The 19,241-nt window shown below is 51.3% G+C and overlaps 1 protein-coding gene across 1 annotated transcript in view; it reads left to right on the forward strand.

Moving 5' to 3' along the window:
• The first annotated feature begins 287 nt into the window (after positions 1-287).
• The window catches only part of Itga11 (integrin subunit alpha 11), a 103,550-nt gene continuing 84,596 nt past the window's right edge, over positions 288-19,241 (forward strand). The window contains exon 1 of the mRNA XM_048423713.3: positions 288-432. Within this exon, the coding sequence (XP_048279670.2) occupies positions 381-432 (52 nt within the window). The 5' untranslated portion in view covers positions 288-380. The remainder of the gene's footprint in view (positions 433-19,241) is intronic.

Genomic DNA, 19,241 nt, shown 5'->3' on the forward strand with positions numbered 1-19,241 from the left:
AAATAGACACCACAACTCGCTTTTCCTGGGCAGATCCTGATTTGATTGGGGATGGAGAACAGGCAGGTGCTGCACTGGCGAGGTAGCTGACTCCCGGGAGCCATCATTTATTATGACCATGAGCGTAGATGGGGTGGGTGGGGACGACAAGGAGAGGGCATCGGGCCAGCAGCCCAGGTGGCAGAGGGGCCAATATTGGCCCAGAGCCAGGGCCGCCGCGTGTCTGTGCCCCTCCCCGCCACTGGAGCCCTCCCACTTCCTCTGCGCCTCTGTCAGGGAGCGGGAGCCTGGAGCAGTGCAGGCTCCGGACGCCACTCGTAGACTGTGGCTGTCGCTCTGGCTCGCAGCCCCACGACCATCCCGCCACCGCGTCGCGGGCCATGGACCTGCCTAGGGGCCTCCTGGTGGCCTGGACCCTCAGCCTCTGGCCAGGTACGTGTCCCCCTTGTCTCCCTATTCTTCCGGGAGCCCCTCCCTACTCCTCCTGGACCTCAGCTCCAACTGTGAGGAGAGAGATGAGACGCGCCTCCCTTAGCACTACTTGGGGACACAGGTCTGCCCGGGAACCGGCTGCAGTTAAACTGTGCCGCCAAGACAGCAAAAGAGGGAGGCGTACCGAGGAAATTTTCTCTCGGACTGTGGTGTGCTTATGAAGAGAAGAAAGGACTTGAGTTGTTGGAACCACTGAGCACTTTGGGTGCTCCCGTGCAGCTGTGGGAACAAGTTCTCACGTGTCCACCGGACCACTCGGGCATCCCTCTGTTGCCAAGGGTCCAAGGCCCCAGCTGGGGCAAGGGACAGACAGATTTCGCCCAGCGAGCGTGACCCAACTGCCCTCCTGCCACCCGAGGCAGAGCATCCCGAAGTCTGGAGAGCCAGACGTAGTGGCCCCCAGAGAACCAGGAGCTCTAAGAGATCCCGAGTCCCTCCAGTTCAGCCCCTAGGCGTTGGCAAGCCCTCTTCAGCCCGACCACAGGCAGCGGGCACAATCCCTCAGTCCAGGACCGGTGGGAAAGATACTTGACACTAGCGTAGGGACAGAGCAGCGTCCTCAGCTCGCGCTCGGAATTATGCAATTATTCAATAATTGGGGGGAAGCCGCCGGTCACTGAAACGCCCGCCACCGCTTAAAGTGCTCCAAGCAGCGGGAGCTTCGGTACCCACGGGAAGGGAAGAAAGGCAAGCCTTTGGGCAATAAGCCTGGGTTACCCCGGCTCGGGCCTCCACACTGCCAGTACCCAGCGCAGCGCTCTTTGCTGCGGCTAGCGAAAGTTTTCCTGGCCCCTTCACAGTGTGGCAGAAGGCTCCAGTCAGAGCCTAAGGAACCAACGGGCAGTGGCGCTGTACCTAAATGAGAGCAACAGGAGAGCAGCAGAGGTGGTGACAATTGCCCTGGAGGAGTGCAAGTAGAGTCTGGTGGCCGTGGTCGGTTATCCCAATCTGGGAACACAAGTGTGCCCTCCTATCCTTTGTTGCTTCTGGGAGCGCCTGCAGATGAAAGGCCTCTGGAAACGAGCTGCATTTTGTTCTGATCCCAGGGACACAGTTGGAAACAAACATTCCTGTATGGTTTGGGGTTGGGGGAGGGGCAGGGGAAGCGTTGTTGCCAAACCAGTGGCTTCTAGAAAGCTCCAGGGATAGAAGCCCGCTGGGGGTGCCCTTAGGAGAGAAACTGTCTCCAGTCACTAGCGATCCAGCCACAGGAAGGACATGAACGCTCCTGGGTGGCTCCAGACAGGTGTCCCCAGAAAATGGAGACAGTTCAAACACCCCAACGCCAAGAGGGAGAGTTTGGAATCTAACTCTTCAGGACTTTGTGACCTCTTAGAAGTTTTTCTCGTGGGGACAGCGGAGGCAGAATTCTGAGCTGTCGAAGCTGTCTGGTTGGTTGAGGCTGAGTGCGCAGGAGGGCTCCATCAGCGGCTGTTAATGTTGGTGCCACTGAAGGGGGAGGAGCAGTGAGAGAGGGGGACGGGTTAAAGGACCTCTCAGGACAGGATTTGTGACCCATTGCTCCCTTTATATGGAGGAAACCACTTGTGCATTATGTCTGGTCAGTTTGGGGTTTTGAAACACGGGATTCATCAGACATATCAGTCAGTGCTAGGAGGGGATCTGCTTGCAAGAAGAAGGTAGGGCTGGGGATCTGCTTGCAAGAAGAAGGTAGGGCTCGCACACCCTTGCCAATTGGGCCGTGCTGTGGCTCAGGGTAAAGCAAGAGCTAAGAGAGTTAAGCGGAGGTGTGAGGGAGTGAACAGAGCAGAGGAACTAGGGTCTATGTGCTTGTTTTCAGACATGAAAGATTCAACGTTCACTAGGTAAGTCAGGGGGGCTTCCTGGATGAGGAACTGGACCCCCACACACAGAGCATAGAATGAGAGGGACTTAAAATGACATCGTTTATATTTCTAGGAACTCCAGAACTAAAGGAAGACAATTTGTGTGTGTGTGAGTGTGTGTGTGTGTGTGGGGGGGTGCTTGTATGTATGTGTAGATAAGTGTGAAACTTTAGAATTACTTCAGGTGTTGTTCATCCAGTGTGATCCCCTGAGACTGTCCCTTCCTGATCTGGGACTTGCAAGCTGGCTGAGCTAGCTGGTCGATGAGCCCCAGAGATCTGCCTATCCATACCTCCCCAGCACTGGGGTTGCGAATGCATGCCACAACACCAGTTTTCATTTTAAAACCATAAAGGTGCCCGGCTGGTCTGGACTCTGTGTACTGGAAGGGTTTGAGGGATCACTGCGGCATTTTCCTGACCCTAGGGCAGAATCGACTTCGACCCCTTATCTGTGAGGCATATGGGTCCGAAGGGAGGCCCCAGGATCAAGCAAGATCAGGCTGTGTGGGAATGAAGGCCCTAGAGTCTTGCTGTCTGGAATTGACCTGGACTCTGCAGTTAGGCCTCACTGCTCCTGCCAAATTACTACCTGTGTCTCAGGTTCTTCTTCTACAAGGTAGGGATAGTAACAGAATTTGTAAAGTTATTGCAAAGACCTAATAAGCAGTTCACCTTGTTCTTGGTGAGTGCCGCCATATTGAGCCATCTTCTTTGCCAGCCGCCGCATCATAGGTGAAGGAAGGATCTAAAGATTAAGGATCTAAAGCTGCTCAGAAGCATCCCTCCCAAGTTCAAGGCCACAGGAGAAGTGTAGGGAGGTGTATGGGAGGCTCAGAGACATAGATGTGCCAGGATCCTAAACAAACCAAGACTCTCCCCACTCCTCTGGGCGAGGACCTGGTCGTAAGTCTTGATCTCAGAACAATCCATAAGACTTCATATTTTGACACCAAAGCTGTCCTCACACCAATTTGATCTTGGCACAGGCGAGAATTTGGTGTTAAGGAGGGGAAGGACCAACACACCGTTAGTGTGTCCTTCTGAGTGGAGGTCCCTCTCAACAGGAAAACCAGGTAGAATGTGAGCACCATGGCTGTCCAAAGACTCAAAAGGCTCCCTGCCTGCTCTCCAGCTGGGAAGGGCTGAGTCTGAGAGGCAGTTGATCACACTGCACGCTTGTCCAAGCCCCTCAGTCACCACGAGCTGGCTCTTGAGGAAATAAGACTGCTTAGTTACCATACCCGTGTCCCCCAACTCCTCAAAGAGGCGATGCAAACCACGGCCTTCTCATAGGTCCCAGCCACCCAGGACTGGAGACCCTCAGAGAGCTCCCTCAGTTCTCCCTTCCCACTTGCCCTCTCTGAAACCTCCTCCTCCTGCAACAGTAGGGAAGCCCCACATTCACCCCCACCCCCAAACACTGCCCAAGTGTCCTGTCCCTGTTGCTTGGACTAAAACTATGTTCTGGGCTGATTGATTTGGCTCTTGCTGTGTGGACGGGAGTTCACTTGGGGAATTTGAGGAACTCTCCTTCCTCTCCATAATGCCCAATTTGGGGTATTACTGCCTCTCCGCAAGCTTCAAGTTCTTTCTGGAGTCAAAGTTGATCACTGCAGTGTAGCTGTAAAGAGAAGGGATCGTCACCATTGTCAAAACTCACATCTGAGAGCTGGGGAGAGGCTCAGTCAGGAAAATGCTTGCCATGTAAGTCTGAGGATCTGAGTTCAGTCCCTCAGAACTCATGTAAAAAACCCATGAACTACCATGCCTGTTAGCTCAGTACTGGGGAATCCGATAGAAGATCGCAGGCATGGGCTGAATATAAAGAGCTCCAGGCTCAGTGAGACTCGGCCTCAGAAAGGAAGGTAAAGTGTAATTAAGTGACATCAGACCTTGACCTCATACACATGTACATACACCCACACACGAACACTTATACACAAGACACACATCACATCTCAAACATGACATCTTTCCTGCCCACTTAATGTCCAGTCCATTCCTATTCTCTCTACCCCTACACTGAAGATTGTCACCAAGGAGCCATAGCCTTGTGAAATTACCTTCCCCCAAAGAGATCGTGAGCTCCAGAGACACCCACACACCCTCCTCATGGAGTGCCTGCTATGGGGAGCAGTGGGGACAGTCTCAGCCCCAACATACCAATCCTCATTCATCCCGTTCTCAGATGAATGCCCAGAGGTTTGTTAGTAAAAATAGAGACTGGAGTCATCTATAAATTAAACCTCCACAGGAAGTTTTCATATGGTGTCCTTAATACCTCGGTTATAATATGTAGAAAATCTCACCTGGAGGAAACAGTCCTTGTGTCTCAACCCCTCCCTCCTGTCCCTCATCTCTTTCACTGGAACATTAACTGCTTACTGAGCGGTCATTGCTGGGAAGCCAAACTGACTGTCAGATAGATCCCTTCTAGGTGGGTGAGCCTGGCCAGCTCCCCCCCCCCATGGGGCTCGTTTCCCGAACTGTAAAATGAGGAGAATAACCACTTCTCGGGCTGATGCTCTGGTTAATGGCCCATAGGTGATCCATCCATGCTCACTGTACCAAATGGTCCCTGACAGACTGCCTGCAGGAGCTGGTAATGTCCTTCTTATCATCTCTTTGTGTGTGCGTGTGTGTGTGTGTGTGTGTGTGTGTGTGCGCGCGCGCGCGCGCGCATTCACATGCCGTGTGTGTATGTTGGGGGGGGGGGCAGTGCCTGTAAAAGCCAGAAGAGGATATCGGATCCCTTGGATCTGGACTTACAAGTGTTTGCGAGCCACCAGAGCATGATGGGAACCAAACTCAGGTCCTCTGGAAGAGCAGCAAGTGCTCTTAACTGCTGAGCCATCTCTCCAGCTCCTCATCATGTCTTCCTTGGGTTATGACAGGCCCTGCGGTGAGCTCTTCCTCACATTACATGTAGTCCTCATGGAGTCACAGCTTTGATTGCTGGGTTCCATGAGAGAAGTCAAATAGCTAGGTCAAGGTCACAGCTATAGAGCCAAAGGTGGTGCTAGAATCTCTCCAACCCTCAAAACCTCGGGTTTTGTTTTTGTTTTTTCCAGGATGGGGGTGGTATTGAACTCAGGACCTCACGCATACTAAGCAAGCACTGAGCTGGATCTCCTGGCTCACAAGCCTGGGCTCTTAATTCACACATGATGTTCTCTTTAGAAAGTGAGCCTTGCGGTCACAGAGAAACAATGTGATTGATATTCTTGTGGAGGCACCGTTTAGGGGACATGGGATCAGAATGCAGATACCAGGAGCAGGGCAGCCTCCCCTCCACTCTCAGCTATATAGACTCCTCAAGGCAGGACAGTGAGAAGTGGTCCCAAGATAGAGGTTCGTCGGAGTCAACCCACTGACAGGGGTTTTATCACCTGCCTCCAGTACCCAAAACCCAGAATGCCCAGAGTTCCAGGCCTAGTAAGCAAAAGACACTGAACATTGCTAATGAGTGAGGACAATTTGCTCTGTCCTAAACAAAGCCATTTGCATTTTAACCCATTGGTGCCTTGAGCCAAAGGAACTAAGGGCTAGTGGTGGACCTCAGGTGAAGCAGGAGATCTGCTGGCCACTGTCCATCCCTCAGCCTCCTTGTCTGAGAGGCCCTTCCCTAGCTACTATCTCTGATGCACAGTCTGATGCTATAGGGAGGAAAAACCCAGCCTGGAGCATGGGTGATGCTGGTCAAAAGTAGGCAGAGATTTTTCCTTATGGAATGTGGGGCAAGTTACATGAGTGACCATAGCAACACACCCCAGGGTGCCAAACAGAATGACACAGAGATGGTATTTACGCCTCTGCATTAGAGGCTGACAGCTAGCTCCTTTCCCCCAGCATCACCCAACTGAGCCAGGCTTCCAGGGCTCCTGACAGTGACTTCCAGGACTCCTGACAGTGACTTCCAGGGCCCACCCAAATGGACTAGCACCTGCCACTCTCAACAATCTGAAAGGAACATTCAATGTTTCTGTTGTGCATTAAAAGGACCAGAGATGTGATGTATCTTAGATGGATGGGGAAACTGAGAGGCAATGGTTGAGCAATTCCCATCATTTTCCACTCATTGAGAGCACTCTGTAAACTGCTGAGAATTTCTCCATAGACTGTTGGGGATTCTCTGTAGGTGACTATTGGGGATTCTCTGTAGATCACTGGGGGTTCTCTGTATACAATAGGGGGGCTCAGTAGACCTTTCTTAGTCTTTACCCTCCCTTTCTCTGTCTGGCACATTCCCAGGCCCCTTACTTTTCTTCCTTCCAGAAAAGGAGCCAAAAATCTTCTTTATTTCCTCTCCTCCTTCTGGAAATGCTCTTTTCCTAGAAATCACAGCCTCCCATAGTAATAGGTGGAAACTATAAAACCATAAATAATATGCAGGCTAATGTCAGTTGGGTCGCTCCACTCACCATACCTGCAGGACTTGTTTTCTACAAACTGTGAGACTTGGTGAAAAATCAAACTCAAGACTGCCTGTTTCAAAACTGTCGAAATTTTCAAGATATAGGGCACAAATCCAAGTATGGAATTCTCTAAGCCACTGCAATCACATACCCAGCAGACCAGCCTTGTTTCCTTGGGTCTCCCCCACAGGCCCGTCCTCTGGCAAGAAATATAACCATGCTCTCACTTCAGAGAGTAGCTTGGAATTTGGGGTAGGAGCTGAGAAACTATATAATGATGACATGCTATCTGTGTCCCCTGGTGAGGCCGTAACCAAGGAAACCAAAGGGGGCCTTGGGAAGACTGGATTTGTCAACTGTCCCAGGCAGAGCTGCTGTAGCAGCACAGGGGTTGAGCACCAGGAGGTGGCCAGCATGTTGAGGTGACGTGCAAAGCCGGTGAAGGCCATTCCCTCTCTGATTGCAGGCGCTGCTGGGGTCGAGTGTCCCCGTGAAGAAACCCTGACTTGGGATAATGGCACTGGCAAAGCCAAGGTCAAATTGGCTGAGGAAAGAGTGCTCCCTCAAGAAGAGGCAATGTTCTAGGGGGCAGAACAGAGGGGTCCCAGGACATTGAAGTCCCAGGTCACTTTCAGCTTTTTGTGTGTGTCTATTTGTGTGTTCATGGCAGGGAGGGGAAGAGTGGGAGGCCAAAGTTCAACATCAGGTATCTTCCTCGATCTCTCCACCTTTTTCAGCTATGTGGTAAGCATACATGTCTATGCATGTTCACATGTGTGTGGCACACTTTGTGCAGGTGTGTGCATGTATGTGGAGGCTCCAAGTTTATATGGACGTCTTCTTTGATTGCTCTACACCTTTATCTGTTTAGGCAGGGTCTCTCACTGGAGAATCTGGAGCTCACTGATCTACCTAGTCTAGCTATGCTGCTTGCCCTAGGAATCCTGTCTCTGCCGCCTGAGCAGCTGCTATACCTGCCTGGCTTTGATGTTGCTTCTAGAGCTCCGATCTGTAGGTCCTCATGCTCACACAAGCACTTTATCCACTGAGCCATTTTCTCAGTCCATGCACCTTTTTTATTTTTTTTTTTTAGACAGGGAGCCTAGGGCTTCCCAATTTGGTTAGACTGGCTAGCCAGCAAGCTCTGGGGATCCTCCTGTACTTTATCCACTCAGCCACCTCCCCAGTTCCTCAAGTTCAGATTTCATTGTCCCTTTTACCCCCATTCATCCACACTCTCTGAATGGCAGTCGAGAGAGAGAGAGAGAGAGAGAGAGAGAGAGAGAGAGAGAGAGAGAGAGAGGAGAAAAAAAGCTGAGCCTGTCTGGTTCTGAGCTTTAAGCCTTCCCTGGCCCTCTACTGCTATTAGGTTGTACCCAGACTGTCAAAGCCAGACAGATGCTACACGGCCAGCTCTGGCCTGCACTCAGGACTCAGCACTAGCAGGAACACATGCATGAGTGTCTCAGAGCCCCACAGCATACCAATTGCCTTTGGCCTCTGTGCTGTGGTCCCTGTACCTTCACTCCTTTCTCCTGGCTGCCTCCTGCTTAATCTCAGTCCTCTTGAAAGCTTCGCTTGACCCCTGATGATACAGTTTGGGGGCCCCACTTGTGTGATCCCAAGGCTAGTCCTTCCTCACCTCGCACCATTCCAACTGCCTCATCATCTTCTCCTGCTGACTTGGGAACACCACAAGGGCAGAGAGTACATCTCTAATAATCACCGGCATCCCCACCCTTTACACAGTGCTACCCCAGCAGGCACCCGACGCAGGCAGAGTGAAGGAAAGAGTTATCTGTACATCCATGAAAAATCGAAAGATATCTGAGGACAAGACAGGACAGGTGGCTGGCTTTGCATATCACTTCCGGACATCCTAACACAATAGCCTGTGAGAGCTGGATGCTGTATCAGGTGTTGCGGTGGGGATGAGAATGCTCCTATGGGAGGAGCTTATGGTTTTGTAGGAGTGGGCAGAGTTTGGGATAAATGACTATCATATGGGGAAGATGTAAGAAAGGCTGTAAGGGTGCTTCAGATAGAGGACTCAGGTGTCAGAGGTAAGAGGCAGACTGGGGATGAGGACCAATCTGGCAGCAGGAAAGGTGGGGACTAGAGAGCATACCTGTGCAAACTCTCTGATGCTCCGTCAGCAGGATGCTGGGCAGTGTGCTGTGAGAGACTATAGCAACGGGAGAGCCAGCTAAGGCCACCGAGAAAGGACCTCAATGCCAACTAGAACATTTGGGTTTGGTAGATGAGAGCCACTGAAGGTATCCGAGGGAGGGTAGAGAGAAGCTTCCTGGGGAGGCTGGGGAAAGCCACTATCATAGGACAATGACAAGTAGGTAGAAGGAGAGAGTGACCACCACAGTGACCCAAGCAAGAGAACCCAAAGCCTGGGATGAGCATGGGTAAAATGAAAGAGAAGTGAGGTGAGAAGGTAAAGTCTATAGGGCTGGGTCCTACAAAAGGAAATGGTGTAGGAGGCAAAGGGCCAGGGAGAAGCAAACAGGGAACCTTGAGTCAGTTCTGAACTTGGTGGGCTTGCAAGGTGGATGGAGGGGCCCTCGGGACCGTGTTAGTTAGACTCTCCGAAGCTGGTAGGATCCGTGTCTGGACTGGGACCCCATCACACAGCTGGCCCCAGGGGCCTACACACACAAGTGAGTGCTAGCACCCAAGAACACAGAGGCTCTGTCCCTCCAGCCCCCTCCCAGACCACGAGCAGTGATTCATGCCCTAAACTTAAAGAGAACTCCAACTCTGGTTTTTAAAGAGCAGAAGAAACCATCGAAAGAGCCAGGCCAGACCGCAAGCCAGTCATCAGCCGTGGAATGTGCTTGCTGCTGACGGTGAAGCCAGCCAGGAGCAGAGGCCCTGGCAGGCCCCGAAACAGGCCCTGCCCATTATCCCAAACAGGACAAAATTGGCACCCAGATGTTCTCTGGTCTTTACAGTCTGGACCTGCCTGAGTTCTGTCCCGTGCATCTTAAACCTAGCCGCTCAGCCCACTTCTGCACTAGAGCCTGGTCCCATATCACCCTGGACCTAAAGCCTGTCTTCAAGTCTTCATTCTCTGGCCAATGCATAGGACTGAGACCAGGAGGCAGGCAGAGCCTGCCACAGGGAGGTCTTGTGTTAATAAGTGCCTAGCGGGTCTCCCCAACTTTTCCCTTGTCTCTGAAGGCTGTTCTGCCTTACAACCAGGAGGATACAGATAAGTCAGCTTAGACCATGCTGCAAACCCTCCAGGACTCCCCCTCTTTTCTGATCCCTGTCTTTTCTGACCTGAGAAGACCTCCTGTTTTTCTGACCCTGTCTTCAGCTAATCCTAGGACCCTACAGCCACAGAAGCCATGTGTATTAGTTCCTTTGTATTGGTTACTCTGATGCTGTGATTTAAAAAAAAAAAAAAACAAAAAACACTGTGACTAAAGTGACTAAAGACAACTTAAGGAAGAGTTTACTCTGGCTTATGCTCCAGAGGGATGAGAGCCCAGGATGGCTGGGCCGAGGCATGGCAACAATTGGTAGGCATGACCACAGACACAGGAAACTGAGAGATCACATCTTTAATAGCAAGCACCAAGAAGGGGGAGAGAGAAGAGAGAGAGAGAGAGAGAGAGAGAGAGAGAGAGAGAGAGAGAGAGAGAGAGAGAGAGAGAAAGAGCAGGAAGCAGAGTGAGGCCTTAAGAGAAACCCCACCAATGACATACTTCCTCCCAGGCTGCACTTCTCCACAAAGCGCCACCAACTGGAGACCAAGTATTCAAACGACTCGAACACCTGACCTGATAAGGGACATTACTTATCAAACCACCACATTTGGAATGCTCCCCCTGGGGACCCTCTATCACTTCTTTTCAGGTCTCCATCTTACCAAGGCCCTAGTTTTAGTTACTGCCCACTAAGATTGCACCCTCCTCAGCAGACTCAAAGACAGATACTCTCCTGCCTCTTCTCTGTCCCTGGGAGGACTGAACGCCATCTAACATATGACTGCTTCCTTTATTCATATTGCATGCTGCAGGCCCTAACATGGTGCAATCTAATGAGAACAAGACTTTCCTCTATGATGTTACTTAGATATCTTAGGCTCTGGCACTGGATCCGACCAGAGTAGACAAGCAATCGTCGTAGAAATGAACAAATGGATGGATGGAATTCCACCCAGGAGTTTATAGCACTCCCAATCCCTTCGGCTGACCCATTGTCCCCTCTACTCTACACTGCTCATTCGTCCTAAGACCCTGACTGCCATGCTGTTTCCCCAACCGTTAGTAAGGGAATCTCTCCAGGCTAGAAGAGTTTGGTGGCAGTCAATGGTCACAGATAAACGTGGCAAAAAAGCCTGCTGAAGGGCATGGAAGAAAAGATAAATGGGTACACCCCAGGCTAGGCCAGAGGTACCACAGGCTGGCCCAGATGGCCCACACTTGTTCACTATCACTCTCTGAGAGACAGCAGAGAACACACATGCAGGCATCTAATAGGAGCACCCAGGCAAGAGGGGACAGCAGAGAAGAATTTTAAAATGCCAAATTCATGTGCCGATCAATCAGTGCAGAATGCAGCCATGTCACCTGCCACCTGAGAAAGACTTGGGGGCACCCAGAGAAGATGAGGAGGCTGAGCATAGACCCCAGGTTAGCACTCACTCTCTGGGAGCCATGGGATCTGAATAGTCCCTGATGGCTTATGGGAAGCCTGGGCTACAGGTGGAAAGTCTGAGTCTGCAGTCAACCAAATCCCTGCCAGGAGTGTGACCCTCAGGCATGAGGTCTCAGTGCCTGTCCCGACAAGCTCTGTCTTTTGGGTGTGCAATGGGAACTGCAGTGCTCACCCTATGGGGCTGGTGTGAGAAATCAGAAACACTACCCAAGGCCCAGCGGAATACTGGGTATCCGGCAAATCCTAGTAGCAATGACAGTATTTGCTACTGTAGACGTGGAGTCACCTAGTCAAGACCACCCAGGTGATAAAACTACAGTCTGGGTTTGAACTCATGCAGCCAAACTCCTCAGACTGATCCTAAGGGGGTTTAGGCAGGGCTTTCCCAAGGCTAGACCACTGCTGTCAGTCAAGAGAAACAGACCCCAGCTCAGCACAGTTCGACCATCTTAGAAGCCTTTCTTCTTGGTTTTTCTCTGCCTTTTGTTTCTTTCCATTCTTTCCACTATTTCTCCTTCCCTTTTCTTTCTTTCCAGGGTCTCATGTAGCCCAGGCTAGCCTTGAATTCACTATGTAGCCAAAGATAACCTTGAGCTTCTGATCCTCCTGCCTCTACCTCCCAAGTGCTGGGACCACAGGCGTGTTCACCACATTCAGCTTATACAGCACTAGGATCAAACCCGGGGCTTCACGCTTGCTGGGCAAACATTCTATGAACTGAGTTATGTCTCCAGCCTCTCTTTCTTGCTTTCTCATTCACCCAACTTTGGTTAATCTCTGCGTGTTTCACCTAGACTCGTCTCAGCCACCACAACCTAGGTACACCAGGTGCAGCCATGTGGTCCCCCGTGAGGACAGGTCTCCTTCAGCCTCTGCTCCCAAGAACTTAGAAGCTATGGGATACCCAATTTGACTGGGAAACTTTTTATGAGATGGACCTAGATGGACCGAGTTCTCTATTCCTGCAGTGTGACTTATTGGCTGCTGTGGCTGTCCCCATGTGGGTTTGTTGACTTTCCCTTGGGAAACAGCCGTCCTCTTGGGGATCACAGGGTCTGCAGAGAGGCTAGCAGGTGCCCAGTTGTGAGTTTGAGACCAGCCTGATCTACAAAGCAAGTTCCAGGACAGGCAGGGCTGTAATACAGAGAAAAACAAAAACAAACAAGCAAAAAACCTGACCTATAACCAAACCCAGAAGGACTTCCACATGAGCCTCAGGGAGCCAAACCTTCTCCTCCTCAAAGTGTCTCATTCTTCCCCAGTAAGTCAAGCCAGTGGCATCTGGTGGATCTATGTCAAGTCCTGTGACACCAGAGAACCTTCTAGATGGGTGTGGGCATCCACTGCTGGGCGAGCCTGCTGGCTTGAAAGGGAAGGGCCCCACAGGTCCTTTTTTTAGTTGACGTTCAAAGAACCAAAACAGGGTGGCCCGGCCATTCTCTGGGCCCTCATTAGCCTCCTTCCTCCGTCTAAGGGAAAGCCCTGCCACAAATTGCACATCTCTAGCTTTGCCCTGCTGTTTGCCTGGCTTTGCCCACTTCCCTGACGGAGGCTAATCTTGGGTGCACACAAATCTTTATTTACACACCGAGGCAAATGAGACCCAAGCCCAGGCCCTGGAAACCAAACCATGCTCTTTGAGCTGGTTAGTATGTCAGGGAAGATGGGGACACAAGGCAGCTGTTGAGGCTAGATACTGTACCACTTACATCCGGGCAAATAGCACCGGAGCATCAGGGCTGTACAGTGAACCCAGAAGTGAAGGGATGAAGTGAACATACATGGATTTCTTTAAACCTTACGCTAGGACTCAGAGGTTGGGTACCTAGTCCAGCATATACCTTCAGAAAAGGAACTGAGAGCCAGGAAGAAGAAGAGATTGGTCCACAGTTGCAATACAAGCTAGAAGCCCAACTGGGGTTGGAGCTAAGATTTCTGGGGCCAAATTCACCACACTAAGCCTCTCTATTCCCTGAACCTACGGCTCTCATAGTCCCTTTAACCTCTATTGCAGGCTAGAGTCCCACACTTGTGTTCTTCCTTTCTGTCTTTCACGAATGTACCACGGTCACCTGTGGTGTGTTAAGCATTGTCCTAGGTGGTAAAGATATAGAAGATAAGACAAAATCCCTCCCAGTGCTGTGCCGCGAAATGCCTATCAGTTGATTTGTCTCTTGGGATGAAGTAGAAAGATATTGTGTGTGTGTGTGTGTGTGTGTGTGTGTGTGTGTGTCTGTGTGTGTGTGTACAGATGTAGGAGCCGATGGGGTGTGTGTGCACGCATGGCACATGTGTGGAGTCATGTGAAGGACAACCTTGGATGTCAGTCCTCGGGTACCCTGCACCTTGTTTGAGACGGGGTCTCTAATTGGCTGGAGCCCAGCTAGCTGTCCTACAAGCTTGCAGCGATCCTCCTGCCTCTGCCTTGCATAACAGCAGGTGAGCAGCACGTATCTGGCCTTTTACATGAGTTTTGTGGATCTGAACTCGGTCACTCGTACTTAAAACACAAATGCTCTACAGACTGAGTCATCTCCCCAGCTCTGGAGTAGAGAGGATCCTTATCTGCCAATTACCTGGTGTGAATCTTCCCACCCTGGTCAATTTGAGTTTGAATACTGTCAACTCTTGTGTGAGAAGGCTCTGGTGCATACTGGTCCATTCCCCTTGTGTGACTTAAACCACCTGCAATTAGTTTTGACTATGAAGGAAGTAAAGAAGATGCCATGAGGGAGGAAAGGGGTTCTTCATAAGATGATCAAGCAATCTCAGAAGTTTGCCATTTAACCACAACACTGAGAAGGAGCCACAGTTGAGTAAATATCTTATAGATAAGGACTGGGGGTGGCTCAGTTAGTGGAGAGCTTGCTAGGAGCAAGGCTCAGTTAGTGAAGGAAGAGCTTGCTAGGAGCAAGGCTCAGTTAGTGAAGGAAGAGCTTGCTAGGAGCATGGCTCAGTTAGTGAAGAGCTTGCTAGGAGCATGGCTCAGTTAGTGAAGGAACAGCTTGCTAGGAGCATGGCTCAGTTAGTGAAGAACTTGCTAGGAGCATGGCTCAGTTAGTGAAGTGCTTGTTTGGGCGGGGGAGGAGGGAAGGGGAGCTCAGTTAGTGAAATATTACCTCATGACTATGAAGGCTTCAGTTTGATTTCTACAACCCAGGTGAAAAAGCCAGTTCTGGAGAGTCAGTGACAGGTGGATCCCCGGGGCTCGCCTGCCAGCAGGCAAGCCTACTTGGTAAGCTCTAAGTTAGAGAGATCCTGTCTCAGAAAACAAGATGTACAACATCTTGAGGAAGGACACTGAGGCTGTCCTCTAGCCTTTATACACACTCAAACACACACTGTACCACAGACACAGAGAAAGACAGAGACAGAGAGAGATCTTGGAGAAGAATCTTCCAGGCAAAGAGAACAGCTTCAAGGTGGAAGGAGATGGAGTGTGGGAGTCCTAAGGAAAGCCTGTGCCTGGAGGACAGTAAGTGATAAAGCTTATGAGTCAGGAGGGATACAGTGGCGTGTGTGTGTGTGTGTGTGTGTGTGTGTGTGTGTGTGTGTGGTCAGTAGGGGTGGGGGCTCCAGGAGGTTTGGAACAAGAAAGTTCTAGATCCAATGGGTGTTTTTTTTGTTTTAAACCACTCCGACTGTGAGAGAATAGCCTGGAATTGCTAAGGTGCTCTTGAAGGCTTGGAGATGGAGTTCTGTTGGAATCAATTCCCCACGTAGGGAAGTGGAGAAATGGTATTAAGAGAGGAAGATACACTGGCCTTCATCCTGCTATGGCTCTTACTCCTGAAGAGAGTCATGCGCACGTCCTCTGCAGGCGTCGGACAGTTCTCTGGGGCTGGGAGGGAAAACTATGATCATTACAGCCAACTTCAGCGTGCTGCTTGTTGTGTTCAGTTTCCAGGCCTGTTCTCTACGGGTTTGACATCTGCTTAACTAGCACTTTGGCAGACTCTGATTTGCCCCAAATGCAAACGGCCACCATGACTCTTCCTGGAGCTTCCTCCTTCCTCTCTGCTGCCTCTCTGGGTGCTTCTCCCTGCATCTCTACTTCAGGGGGTGGGCCACCTGGGCCGCAAATGCCTGTCCGCCATGGTCAAGGTGAAGGTACCTCAGTGCTACACGGGCTGCCCAGCTCCCACCCGGCTGGTTCCCATTCAGGAAGATTTTCCCCCGTGAAGCTCTGTAAGCGCTCTGGAGAGCTGGTTGAGCTCATATTAACTATAGCAAGCAACTGATTTAGCACACGCTGTGACCCCAAGCGGACGGGCAGAGTGGAGGTGACCCTCTGTTCAGATGGAAAACTGAGGAAGGAGAGAGATAGGCTAGCCACAGCAGACCTGGCTCAAGGTGGGAGGTCTTGTTGGCAGAGGGCTGGGGTCACTGGGCTTGGGGAGATGACAGGAAAAGGAGCCCTCTTGTGACCCTTCTCAGAAACTTCCTGAAGTGAATGAGCCCGGTGAGGCCCTCAAAGTGTGCTCCCTCTTCACTCCTTCCAATGCCTGTCAGGGCCTCAGAGTCTTCCGGACTCTCAAAGCGCTCTCCCCTCTGGAGAGAAGATGCCCAGACCTCTCATTAGCCCCATGAGGGAATGTTCAGACACCTGGCGTGTCTTCACCACATGTTGGATCACATACAGAGACAGATCCATAGAAAGCCAGGGGAGATGCCACCGAGGACTCAGCCTTCCAGGGACTAGGCTTTGCTCCTCCTGCCTTCTGGCTTGCTCAGAGCAGCTGGCTGCCAGAGGCAGCAGAGGGTGTGGCCTGGGGACCTGCTTGCTGTTCCCCAAATGAGATAATGTCCCTGTGAGACTCCTCTAGAGCCAGGGGTGCGCTCACACAAGGTGCAGAGAGGCACCGCCTTTCCAAGGAAGTCTCCCCCCACCCCCCACCCCCGCAGGCTTAACCCCCTCTTCCTCCCTACTCTGACCACCCCCAACACCCACCCAGACACTGGCCTCTCTTAAGACCCACCCCTTTCCCAGAAGTTAATGGAAGAAGCCATTTCTGCCTCTGTATAGCATGCCCCCATCTTGTTCCAATCCCTTGACTGTGTTCACACATGAACATGCAGTCCAGTTTCTGGTAGAGCATGGTATCAGCCTAAGCCGGGGGTGGGGGTGGGGCTATGCAAGCCCTACCCATAAACAGCTCTGTCTCGCTCTCAACAGGCAAAAAGGGAAGAGGAGGAGGAGAATGGATCAGACAAGGGGAGGAAGAGAGGTGTGTGGTGGTTGCCATTGATACCAAAGACTAGAGGAAGAGGAATATCCAGTTAGATCCCAAGGTGTCGCCTTTAAGGGAGAGGGCCAAGATAATTCAAGGTTAGCAGAGGCAGGAGGTCCTGATGGGCATTGCTGGTTAGCAGAGGCAGGAGGTCCTGCCAGGCATTGCTGGTTAGCAGAGGCAGGAGGTCCCGATGGGCATTGCTGGTTAGCAGAGAAACAAGGTCCTGATGGACATTGTTGACAGTGCTGAGTTGATTGAAGAAGGGAGTGTGACATGGATTTTATAAGAATAAACAAGGGCTCAAGTCTCTCTCCTGAGAAGACCCAAGTGTAGGCGAGTTTACTCTATAGAGCAGAAGGCCTGTGGTAAGACCCGGTCTGCTACCGCGAAGCCGTCACCCTCCCTACCTGACTCCATTGCACCCCCTGACTAAAACAGCAGGCAGCTGCTGAGTCCTCAGAGAGGTGGGGGTGCAGTTCACCTTCACAGGAACCCTAAAGCTGAGGGACATTTGTGCTAGCAGGGAGGAAAGGAACAGCCCTGGAGACTCCTGGGGGAAGCCACCTGCCTGTCCATGGGGTGTTCCCAGGGCTGGTCTGAAAGCTCCTAGTCTCTGAGGCCATGCTAGGAACCGGTGACAGAGGAACACACACACTCAGGACATCTGGACTGGCAATGGCTTAGCCTGATGGGCTCTGGTGCCCAGAGAGAGCTAAGACCTTGTTCAAGACCACACAGCCAGTGAGCAGCAGAAGCAGGGAAGAGACCAGGTATCCTAACAACCAGCCTGGGTCTTACCATAGCAGCGTCAGCTCTTAAGAAGGACCCATCCTGTACCCACGCACCCTTCTTGCTGCTCTGTAATGAGTGTTTCACGGTCTACCCCTGGGCCTTTGTTCTTGGCACTTGCTCTCCAGTCATCCTTGTGTCCCACTCTCTCTAGGTGCTCACATCCCAAGGAGATGCATGGGAAGAGACTCCTTAGCCACCCCAGCACCACACAGCCATGTCCTGAGGGGTCGTAGTGGGCAGCTTTAAAATGCTGAGAGTTCTGGTGGGGACTGTGAAATAGTGGCTTGTTGCTACAACAAAATACTCAAGAAAAGCAACTTGAGAAAGGGAGGATTTACCTAGTTCACAGTGTGAGGGTACAGTCTCGTCATGGCGGTGGGAGCTTGGTGTCCCATCATGGTGGCAGCTTCCCCCAGCTGGCCACACGGCATCCCATGTTTAGAGTAGATCTTCCAACCTCAAGACCCATAACCATGATAATTCCTTACATCCAGAGATTTGTCTCCAAGGTGAGTCTAGATTCTTTCCAGTTGGCAATCAGTTCACAGTGATGCCATGCATGCTCTCTTGCTCCAGAACTCATTGAGGTTTTAGTGACACCACCCAGGTCTTGGGGTAAGGCTAGGCTTTATACAAAAGGATGACCACATTCCCTGGTCACCCACCAAAGCCTCCATCTTTCTGATGTCTGATGTGTCCAGAAGCTCCTCCAGCCTGTTGCCAAGTCTCCACGGCGCAAACAAGTGGAAGGAGAGCCAAGCCTGAATAGTGCAGAATATGAGCTGATGGTTTTCCTAATTCTTCCCCTTGGCTTGGGAATGCAAAATATTATCACTTTTGCCTGGAGATTTCCCCTCCCAGATGTTTGGCCAACACTCAGATGAGTTCGCATTCTTTCTGCTGCCTGGTCTCCAATTCCCAGTTGTTTGCAGAGATTCAAGGCAGATGCTTGTGTGCTGACAACTGGAAGTCAGTTGTGTGTGTGTGTGTGTGTGTGTGTGTGCGTGCGCGCGCGTGCACGTGTACCCAAAGAACCACACATATGTGTGGATGAGTACCTACAATATGGGATTGAAGCCTCTCGTGCCATGCAACCTGGGTCACAGAGAAGCAGACATATTCTCCACGGACACACAGCCAAATGATGACAACGCTGAGATTAGAACTCACATCGCCCCACCCTATTCTCACTTCCCCTGGCACCGCTTCAGACTCCACTGACTTACAAACAAGTCTGTTGGCCCACTCAGCATGACTGAGGACCCTGACGACTTTGTGTCTCATCCAGGCAAGCACCCCTACCCCCCAGAACAGACACCAAGCAGACATTTTTCTAAAGTGAAGATCTGTAGAGAAAGTCACACTGAAGAAGTGGCGGAGAATAAGAAGGAGAGTTGGCTCAGCGTTTGCCTCACAAGCGTGAGGACCTGAGTTTGAATCCCCAGAAGCCATGTAAGAAGCCAGGGTGGTGGAGTGTGTGTTTGTAATCCCAGAGCTAGTGAGATGGGAGGTAGAGATAGGCTGGTGCATGGAGCTCACTGGCTAGCTGCCCTAGCCTCCCTGGTGAAGCTTCAAGTCAGTGAGAGACTCTGCCTCACACCAAAGGTAAAGGCAACTGTGAAGCAACATATGACCCCCACAGGCACTCACACCTATGTACATGCATGCGCTGGCATGTTCATGTATGCACACATATGCATACATACATACATACATACACATACAAAATTAAAAGGGGCATGAAGAAAGGCTGGCAACTTTGGGGAAATCCTACCCTCTCTG

Source organism: Myodes glareolus, chromosome 4 (assembly GCF_982192425.1).
Source record: "Myodes glareolus chromosome 4, mMyoGla1.1, whole genome shotgun sequence".
NCBI lineage: Eukaryota > Metazoa > Chordata > Mammalia > Rodentia > Cricetidae > Myodes > Myodes glareolus.